General features: G+C 35.5%; 1 protein-coding gene across 1 annotated transcript; it reads left to right on the top strand.

Moving 5' to 3' along the window:
* Positions 1-259: 259 nt before the first annotated feature.
* LOC126848014 (cuticle protein 19.8-like) lies at positions 260-7,366 on the top strand. Its single transcript, XM_050588517.1, has 3 exons — positions 260-493; positions 4,501-4,657; positions 6,212-7,366. The coding sequence occupies exons 2-3, from the start codon at positions 4,538-4,540 to the stop codon at positions 6,893-6,895; spliced, it is 804 nt and encodes a 267-aa protein (XP_050444474.1). The 5' UTR covers positions 260-493; positions 4,501-4,537; the 3' UTR covers positions 6,896-7,366.
* Positions 7,367-10,874: the final 3,508 nt, after the last annotated feature.

The following is a 10,874-nucleotide window of genomic DNA, read 5'->3' as shown; positions in this document are numbered from 1 at the left end:
AAACAGCCATGAAGTCATGTTTATAGTAATACAGATTTATTGATATTGATAGTTTGGGAGCGACCAACTCTAGGTATAAATTATTGTATCTAGAGTACCATATTTCAGTTTGCCTATAGTTCTCATTGGTCGGAATGGGGGGGGCTGTGTATCGTAAAACAAAGCACGGGGATAAAAAGTAGGCATTCCAACGAGTAAACGAAAATAATATGAATGAGAGCGAGAGAGGGAGAGCGAGACACGGGAAGAAACGAATCTAGTGAAATCGGAAGTATATCAAGTCTGCAGCTCGTTTGTTCAAAGCATTTTAAAACGTCCACTACGACTGTGCATTGTGATTTTTTTTAAACATTTTATTTTATTGTAACTAGTGATATTTTTCAACCATTCTAACACGGTTTTATTAACTTAGAAGTCAACTGGACGTCGCGTGTACATGTCGATAGTTCTAGTTAGATACCTAACCTAACCGTTACTCAGCCGTGCAAAACCGGTAAGAATTTTGTACTATTTAAATAACACCTAAGGTTGGTTAAATTCAGCTGACGATCCTTTGTTCGAGGCTTTATAATAATTGGCAGTTATACCAATATCTAGAATTGTTTAGTATAGTGTAAGTAGAAGTTTCGAAAGAGGACAGTATTTACTGCAAGTACCTACACGTTAATTTCTTTTACGTTATCCACAATTTTCAAAAAAAAGTTAATGTTTAAATAATATAACGTAGGTAAAGTGGTTTGTTATTAATTAAATATTACATTTTACAAGTGGGTAAACTAATATTTATCTTCGATATTTTATTAACTATAAATATCACATTTTGGTCTATCAGTTTTTGGTGTAGTTAAAGTTAAAACAAATTTGAGAACAAATTTTGGACGAATTTCATTAAGAGTGTTTTGCTATTCGAACAAATACTTTACAGTCTACACTATTTTGCAATGAAAACTGATTTACAATATTTAAAAGGTAAACAATATATTTTTAACGTGAAAAACCGCATCATATTTTCGATAACTAGAAATTCTTGATAGTTGGCCAAAATTCATTTGTATTCCCTCGGAATTTCAGTTGTACAGTTTACATTGTATAACCATAACTGAAAGTATTATTATTATTTCTGTATTACGGAAAATATAGACAATAGGTTCTAAATGTATAATTTTAAAAAATATGCCTCTTCAGAATATCCTTTAGCCTAAAATTTGCCACGTTTTTACTTTTTGAGTAACTAAGTTTTATCATAATATTATTTATGATTTGTTTTAAATTAAATATATTTTCCATAATCGGACATCCGTTTAACACATTTAATAAACATATTTTTTTTTACTTAGTTGTTAAACGAAGTCTGTTAATTCCAGAAAGAGTAACTCTCAATCAGACAATAAAAATGTATTTTATACTTTTGTTTATATTGTGTAAAATAATTCGGACGCTGGAGAATAAATTTTGAAAAAAAAAATTGTTTGTTAGTAAAATGTGACTTTGCCCGGTACTTTACCCTGATAGCCAGGTCATTGATTATTACTATTAAAACGTGATTTTTATTTCAGTTTGAGATTATTTATTCCAATCTTAAATTTATACTATCAATGTACCGTGTCAATTCTTTAAGAAGAAAATATAAATTTACTATAAAAATCAGTGTTTAAAATACTATCCATTCACACCCCTTTAATTTTGATTTCCAATTATCGATTTTGTTAGCTATTTCGCTTACATCCAAATAAACAAGTATGTTCATATGTCGGTGTACAAATTTTGCAGATCGCATACGAAAATTTCAAATTTTCTCTTTTTGACGATAATAATTATTATAAAACACATGTCAGGATAGTTTTTGGTTATTCACGACGTTCCATAATAAACAGTGATGTAGTTTACCCCCAAGGTGTAGGTATACTAATTCAAATATTGTTATTATTATTATATTTGTTCGACATTCCTGAGAAGATGCAAAGTCAGAAAACTTTCATACGACTATATTATGACTATGACGATGACCCGTGCAAAAAGTAAAAACGGTCGAACGGCTTAGACTTCCGTTGTCCAAAGTCATGACCAAATATTTTAAACCACTCGTACACAAGATAAACGATTGCTAGTCGTGTATTAACATAGTCACCCCGTCCGGTAAATTATCCGAGTGGAGAAAACTGCTCTGGTCAGTAACGGTCGGATTCACAATCGAACGCTAGCACTGCGTTATAATATATGCTCATTAAGTTTTATTGTCAGTCGTTAAACGCGTCTCCCGAATGATTATTTGGAAATTTTTCTTCTTCGCTATACAAATTTTAACCGTCGCTTTGTTTATCGTTCATTTTTTATGATAATATCTACAGTGTACACACTACGTACACATACGATGAGCAGAGGGTCGCTTTCACCTCTTTCGGTAGTTCTAATAATAATAATAATAATAATAATCATAACAATATTTATCGTCCCGGATGTCACCGACACCTCGTTGAATGTAATATTTTTTATGCTTGCCGCAGTCCGTACATTGTCATGTGCTCATCACAGATCGGAGAAGATAATAATAAAAATAACATCACTATAATATTATAGTGTACAATACATAATACACTGCAGTACTTACCGGCTCCGTAAAACGACCGAAACGCCATGTAATTATTACATATTACACTTTGTCCGTCATTGTTGTTATGTGAGATGTTTGCTATAGTTTTTTTTTTACTCTAAAAAAATAACCCATCGATTCGAGACGGCACGGCGCGGTGGTTGCCGGCAAACCTGCGAAAAAGACTTTTTTTTAACGAAGGCAGCCCAGAAACACACAAACTGCGGACATTGCAATTGAAAAACAACACAAAAATCATCCCAAAAAAAAATTACCAACAACAAATGACTTCTGATCTGCCAAAAAAATTCTATCTAAATAATTGGCAAAACGAGTTATTTATATTAATTTTAGATTAGTTGTTCCGTTACATTGTTTTATCTTGTCTAAGCAAATCATCATTCTTTATGTCTATGTTAGTTATTTAAGAAGCAGCGTGTGTTGTGAGGCAATATTCATTTTTGATTTCAATAAAATATTACTAGACTGAAAAAATGATTAAAATAAAAATATATTCGAATTTTTGTTTGTTAGTTTATTCGAATAAAAAAATTATTTGATTGATTGATATTTTTTTATTCCAATTAATACATTATTTAATTTGTTTTTGCATTCTGGCTTCTGCAGCTTTTCAAGACTGGTGGGCTCAGTAGTCGTTAAGAAAAATGTGCTAAAATATATTAAATGTGTTTCTATTGTGTTCAAATAGTTTTACCAATGGACTTAATTTTTCCCCAATACAACGTCGAGCTGTCTCGGAGCTGGCGTTCGTCATAATTACTCGATCTGGGTCAAATCAGCGACGCAAACAAAATATTATAACGTACCAGAATTATTATTATTATCATCATAATGAAAACAAACGTTGAAGACAATAATGTGTGGGTTGCGCAAGATCCTGCGCTGGAAAAAAAGAACTGAAACAAGGCACAATATAATGACTACATATAATGTAACATACGGTTTTAATAATAATAATTATACACTTATACACGCCGAAACCGCTGGCCGGCCAGCCGAAGAACATGCGGTACGCTCAGCTGCTCTGATATACATAGTATAATATATTCATAATAATATAGGTAGCGCCGGCTTGCATTGTTCTTGGCGGTCTTACAGTGTTTGGTTAGACCCATTTTGGTTTATCGTCGTACCGAGGTCGTTATAGCAGAAAAAAATAAAAAAAACGTTTTGCGAAATTTTCAAACGTGACGTTCGAATGGGAAATCTTCGAGTCGGTTAAGTTAGGATCCATCGTTCAGTCGTGAGTTTTTTTGAAAATTTCACAAATCTGATAAACAGCCGAACCGGGGTCGAATCGTTTTTCGAGTTCTGACCTTACCCGACCTCGCCAACATATCGCAGAAGTGTACTTACGATTCCTCTGCATTGTTATCCATGGCGACCCTCCGGGATTGCCCCCAAAACACCTTGGCAATATCGTCACTATGGATGATGAGCTTGACCGCCATGTCCTTTTTTATTATTAATTAGCGCGAGAGTAGCTCATCGACGAACGAGTGAAAAATGTTATTTTCTCAGACGAGACGACGATTATATAAAATAATAACCAATAAAAAAAAAAACAACTAGACCAAACGGGATTTTATCTGATCACGACCCGTGCCTTATATATTATTGCGCTGTACCCACGCTTTACAATACACACATATTAGAAACGTAGAAACAAAAACTTAATAAATCCGTCGTCGCGGCCGCTGTGCACTTATTACTTATACACTTTATACTTATTATTATCGCGCCGACTTCATCTGTGTAGCGTCGCGTACACATGCGTGCGGTCCGGACGACACGACAAACAGACCGTGACCGTCTTAGTGCATTTTTTAATACACACTACAGTAATAATAATAATAATAATAATCACATTACGGTTTTATCTGTTGCAGGGCTCAGCATAGCGTATTTTATACCACATCCAACGATATGACGACCACGACCACGACCACGATGGGGCGACCGGTGGTCATCGTACCGTGTCTACTGGTGTTGCTCTTGTCGGCGGTACGTGCGGGTCATTCCGTTCACGATTCGGACGACCATTATGTAAGTAGTAGATACAATATAAAACAGCACAGTTTAACACAGCCTATAATATTCATAAGAGTACAGTGTACAGCACGCTACCTATTGTTTTCATAACGAGGGTGTGTATTTTTCTCCATTTTAAAATTCCCTATTCTTCTCTGGTTGCAAGTAATTCACGATCGCGTGCAATAATAATATGACAATGTCGTATGGCCATACCGTGTTGGCCGCCATATATAGGCGCGGTTATTGTAATTGTTTTTTTATTACTATTGCAATTGTCGCGAATGGCAGTCGATTAGACCAAAACCTAGTCGGAGGCGAGCGAAATTAATCTAAGATAAATTTCGCCGAGAGATTGACAAATTTCCATAAGTCATCGTCAACGTACCCAAAATGTCCCTAACTAGATTGATATAGCGTCTGTCCCAAAACGACTCTGCCCCATTGGCTATGAAGATTGCAGATAAATAAGGTCTAGGTAACAGCGATGAACGTTGGAGAAGCAGAAGAACGCAAAACAACATGACCGGAGAAATAATACAATAAAAAATAATTATTTTTATAAATTAGTTTTTTGAAAATTCTGAGCGCACTAAGCATCCTTTTAGTCGCGTCCACGTTACCAAGGCTTCTCCTAGAGACCTCGAAGGATTCTTTTGTTCCCACTGTTGTTTGAAACAATATTTTCTCATACGGCTTTCAATCACGATCCAAACACTGTAATTCGGTCCATCGATCATAATTGATAATATTACTCTGCGGCCAGTCGATCATAATTACATTATCATCGTCGACCCGATTAGTAGCCTATCTGCGAAATAATCATACTGATCAGTGATCTATTGTACACACGATAATCGTGGCCCTTGGAAATAGTTCCCGGCAGTTAGTCCGGTAAAATAATAAACTTATTCTTGACCTGACGGACGAGGGCGTATTTCTTGTGTTTTATCGTATGAAAACCCTATAAGCTACACAAATTAAGCAACCAAATTCTCGCCGTGTAATATTATTGTCTACGGCCCAAAACCAGTTTCGATAATGTAATTATAATAATTATATTCTAAACGTGTTGGCGTTTCTAACGGGACAGCGTGTATAGTTTTCGCGTTTCAATCGAATCCTAAATCTAGGAAATCTGAAAAATATCAGTTTTATCAAATATATATACACAGCTGGGTTTTTAGAGCAAATTTCATAAACAACGTAACTCGACGATTATATTATAGGCTAAAAATATTATGACACACGAGTTATCAAGTGATAGAACCGATATGTCTGAAATTCGGGTTACTCGTAAGTAACTCATTTCAAAATATCATAATCTTACAAAATTTACTCTTGTGGTTTTGTTTTTTAATTAAGCAATTATTAATTTTTTACTTTCAAATTATTATTAAAATTACCATTATAGCCTGTTTATACACATCTCTAATGCCCCCCTCCCCTTAAATCCGGGCCTGCGTTTAGGCGTCGACGATTCAGACCGTTTATGATTTATTTAGTCGTATTAGTAAATAATTTATGATATAAACGAAATCAAAGTGTTTGGAATGTTTGTATTTTCAGAGCGTGCCCAGCTATCATTTTAACTACGGCGTCAAGGACTTGCACACGGGTGATCTGAAGAGCCAATGGGAACGCCGCGAGGGCGACGTCGTCAAAGGTTCGTACAGTCTGATGGAACCGGACGGCAGCATAAGGACGGTGGACTACACGGCCGACAGCCACAACGGGTTCAACGCGGTGGTGACCAAGAGCGGCCACAGCGTCCACCCGAGCGGACACCATTACCAGCAGCCGGCGGCGTTCAAACCGTCACCGCCGTCCAAGTACCCGCCGCCACTAAACCGCTACTACCCGCAGCAGCAGGTGCAGCAACAGCAGCACCAAAAGGCCGTCGCGTCCGTCGACTACATCGCGTACCTCAACAACGGCCTGGACGCCGCCGCGGCGTACGCGTCGCCAAAGTACTACTCGCCCGCCCCGCAGGCGCCTTCGCCCAAGCACTACTATCCCGCCCCTAAATACTACTATTACCCGGCGGCAGGCCCGTCGGCCGAACCTCTTCTCCCGTCGCCGTCGTCCACGGTGTCGGCGTTCGTCGCCAAATCCGGGCCCGTCCTGTTCCCCGCCGACAACTCCACTTCGGCCGCTTCGGACAGGCCGTCGCCTTCGCCCACGCCCATAACTTTGCTCAAGTACGAACCCGAAACCGACAACGGGCAGTTATACGGTGATTATTACACGTGAGCCTGTCCGCGCACCATCTTCGCCCGTGTACATAAAAATAACGAATAAGTCCTTTAAGCGAGTCCGCGCCTGCCTAAGTCTTGGTTGCTTTCAAAATTGTGCTACTTCCACAATTAAAATTCAAAAACGGATTTCAGTAGATTTCGTTCTGTTCCACACTATGGTAATATTTCTCAAGTGTCAGCTTCTGCCAAAATCAAAAATACTCAAACGAAACAACACAGCCGTCGCTTAAACAAATCGCGTGACCGCACAATAATAAATTATTATAATATCCCATAAATGTATAAGGTAAAAACCGAAGGGAGGGGGAAGGGGGGATAATCGAGCCAAATATACAATTGTTTTTAATTTATGTATTTCTATGTAGTGAAACTTAATATAGTATATTATAAAACTAGTTTGATCGTAGCGTTAACGTGTAACGAAGTGCAATATTTTTTTTTTTTGTTATTACATTTAAGCTTAATATTATAAAATATATTATTTAATATTATTATCTATTTAAACTATTTTATTTTTTTTTTTTGTATTTTGTAATATTATATAATTTTAATAAAACTATTTTTTTTCTCCAAATATCAATAAAGAAAGTAATTTTTTCCATATTTACCTTATTTAGTTTTTCTATGTCTTATCCCACACCTAAACCAGGTTAGAAAACGTCCGAGTACACGAATAAGTTAATTTTAGCAGGCTTGAGCTATCCAAATTGAGTAGCAATTTTCTATCCGCCAGAAGAAACCATTGCAACCAAACGGCGTCGTTCCGTTGAGACTAGAAAGTTGAGTAGTTAAAACTAACGAGTAGCACTCGGCGAGGGTCAATAATGTAGATTTTCTCGGATGGTCAGCATTTACAGTTATAACAGAAATATCGTTTTGAGTTTTTATGGAAAAAAAAAACCCGGACCGGCCGATTTGCTCAAGAGTTATGTGAATATGGCGTAAGCCCGTGAGTGTTTTTTTCAGATTGGCAAAAAACAGATTTCTATTTTCAGAGGAACTGAACCTGTGCGAATTCGCTGGTTCCGTTCATTGTGCGCGGGTTGGAATTAGCGGACACACCGTTATGCAACTTGTGTGTACAGTTTTTAGCTTACATCTACGACTTGGGAGTGCGTCGAACTTGGACTGAAGTAAACCAAGCAAGGGCAATCTCGCCAGACGTTTTGTACACCGGTCTAACGGTTTCAATAGGTCGTGCACGGTGTACTTAAGTGTGTACTCCGTTTAGGCTAAAAATGTCCGCAGTTCGGGGCAACAATTAGTCGACTGGTTTACCGCGATAAGCCGGCGGCCAAAGTATTTAGTTATAATAAATATAATATCAATAGCGGACCCGCAGCGAGGCTTGTAGTGTGCAAACAGCCAAGGCCCAAGTGTAACGCGCATACCATGTAATTATAGTAATATATATTGTGTAGTATAGACTTCAGCCAGAAATATCTAATAATACATACATGTTTGTATCGTGTATAATAGTAGTGTAATACTATTACTATGCGGACTAATTGTGTAATGAATTCGAGTAGGTAACCGCGCGGTCGGTCGTAACCGGATGCGTTTTTCCGGGTTTTATTTGGATTTTTTTTTTTTTTGTGCGCACGTTCAACACATATTTTATTACTGCTTCACAACGCGACCGGTTTCTGTTGTAATAATAATTATATTATTATATTTATTCTGATAATAATAAAGCGATCGAATGATAAATGTCAACAGACAGACAACAAACAGCAAGCACGAATCCGATCACCGATTAGGTTCGGTTCCCATCAAAGCGGTACGCATTATAAACGTCTCATACGTTCATAAACACTTAGGTTACTTCGTTTTAATGACAATTATCATCATCGATGGGTTTAGTTAAGACCAAACGATGGCCATTGAACAATGTGAAAGTGTAATGATTTTCAAATAATTAACTCGGTTGTAGTGAGAGAGAGATATTTAATTTATTTGTTTTTATTAGTTTAATTTCGAAAGCTTATGAGAGGCTTCATACGCACTACGCTGTATTAAAGAAATAATGATAACTTGACTAAAACTATTGGTCGAAGTGGTAAAAATCAAAACGATACAAGTGATTTTTGTATTTACAATAATATGCTCTAGGATGGATGATTATTAGTTTTTTTTTCAATATTTAAAAAAAAAAAAATTTAAGGACAATTTTAAAACAAATATAAGTAGAGAAATGTATCGTTATCAAGTAATGTATGATTAAAAACAAGTTATTGACAAATAGTCACCCTTTACCCTGTTAGTTCTCATCACTAAATATTTTCTTATAAACGGTCCTTTTTACTGAATTAGCTGTCTAAGTTCTGAAATTATTGACTGCACTTTTACATGCCAAGGTTATTATAATAAGACCCTAAACAACAAAATCCGTTCATCGGTTTCGGAGATCTGAAAAATAGCTAAAATTGACAAAATAATTTTAAATGTAATAAATAAACTTCAATAATTTATTTTTAAATTCATATTTTTTGTATCTTCTTGACAAGTTCTTTCGAATGAGCTTAGAACCAACTTTCTATATATTTTAGTTTAATAGAAAATTCAAATCATTATACCGCGTGGGTATGAATTCTATCTACCTGTATATTATTATCTTATATTAAAGCCAAGACAATTATCTATTTTAAAACGTTTCTATGGAGGGGCTAAAAGACCGTTTTTTAATTAAGCTATTAGAAAATAAGATAGAAAAAAACTGTAAAAATACTAATGATTATAGAAAAATGTCAAAAAAACAAAAATCGGCCTTTTAATTATTCACCTAGAGAAAATAGTAAATTTTGATATGACAAAAAAAAAAAATGAAATCGGTTTGATTAGACACTTGAGAAAGTAAATTCGCATTTTTGTCTTTAATTGGATAAAATTTGGCACTTTCCTATAGCTCCATAATAATTAATAAAATCTAATAGGTACAAAAATATTAAACATTTTATTTTAGCAAAACAAAATTTATGACGTTTTCGTGGTATTGATGTACAGCGGGGTAAAATATTCGTGTATTTACTACTATTATTTTCCGATCATGGAAAAATAACAATCGTTTACAATAAGAACAACAATCTGCACGTTTACTGTGAGTACATTTATTAATAAAATAAATTCTAATAATATTTTTTTTAAATTAAGTTATTATTTCGTTGTTACAAGACGTATTTGTGAGTTAGTTGAAAAATAATTCGAGTTTGCATTAATCTGTTTATTTTTAGTACGGACAGTCGAAAGACTAAATCAATTATTATTATTAAGATTTTTAACCGGCAATCTAAAAACCTCTAGGAACTATGATGAAGTGAAAAATAATACAATTGCCCGCCCATGTAGGCTAAAGCAAGCGCCCCCCCCCCATAAGAGCCGCCAGTACGGGACTGAATTATTACTGTATCCAGAACGGCGCTCGACCGAAGATCTTCCGATGCGATAAACCCGCGATACTAATGTAGACACGATGCTTATGCACACACCAGTGAACAGACCGTGTTTTGACCAAATAAGACAATTCGAAAATAATTTAATTAAACAACGCACACGATGTTGTGAAACCTACACGTGCGGACGGAATGTGCCGCAGAAATGATGTCAGTTAGTAATAGTGAATATACAAACACTTCCTTCTCTAAGAATTTAGTTATTATTATTATTATTTAGTTTTTTTATTATAAAATATAACCGTAATAAGATATTGTGTACAAATATAGCTGTTAACGATAATAACGATTTAATATGCTAACAAGTTAAAGCCCGTCGCTGCTACGACGGTATGGAAATGATTAATTTAATTTTTTTTTTTTTTTTTAATTTAATTGGTCAATTATTTTTAGTTACTATTAAAGCAAACAGCTCTTTCTCATTTGTCGGTTGTGTTTTCTATAGCTGTCCGGACAAAACAACAATAAGTACCACTATTGTACGTGAGCGGTTCGTCTTGCCAAAATCAATATACAATAATAATA

Source organism: Adelges cooleyi, unplaced genomic scaffold (genome assembly GCF_023614345.1).
Source record: "Adelges cooleyi isolate 19-005CV unplaced genomic scaffold, UGA_ACOO_1.1 ACOO_flye_CR_arks_rails_tigmint_CR_PRNA_15, whole genome shotgun sequence".
NCBI classification, from domain to species: Eukaryota; Metazoa; Arthropoda; class Insecta; order Hemiptera; family Adelgidae; genus Adelges; species Adelges cooleyi.
This window is presented reverse-complemented; position numbering and strand designations above follow the sequence as displayed.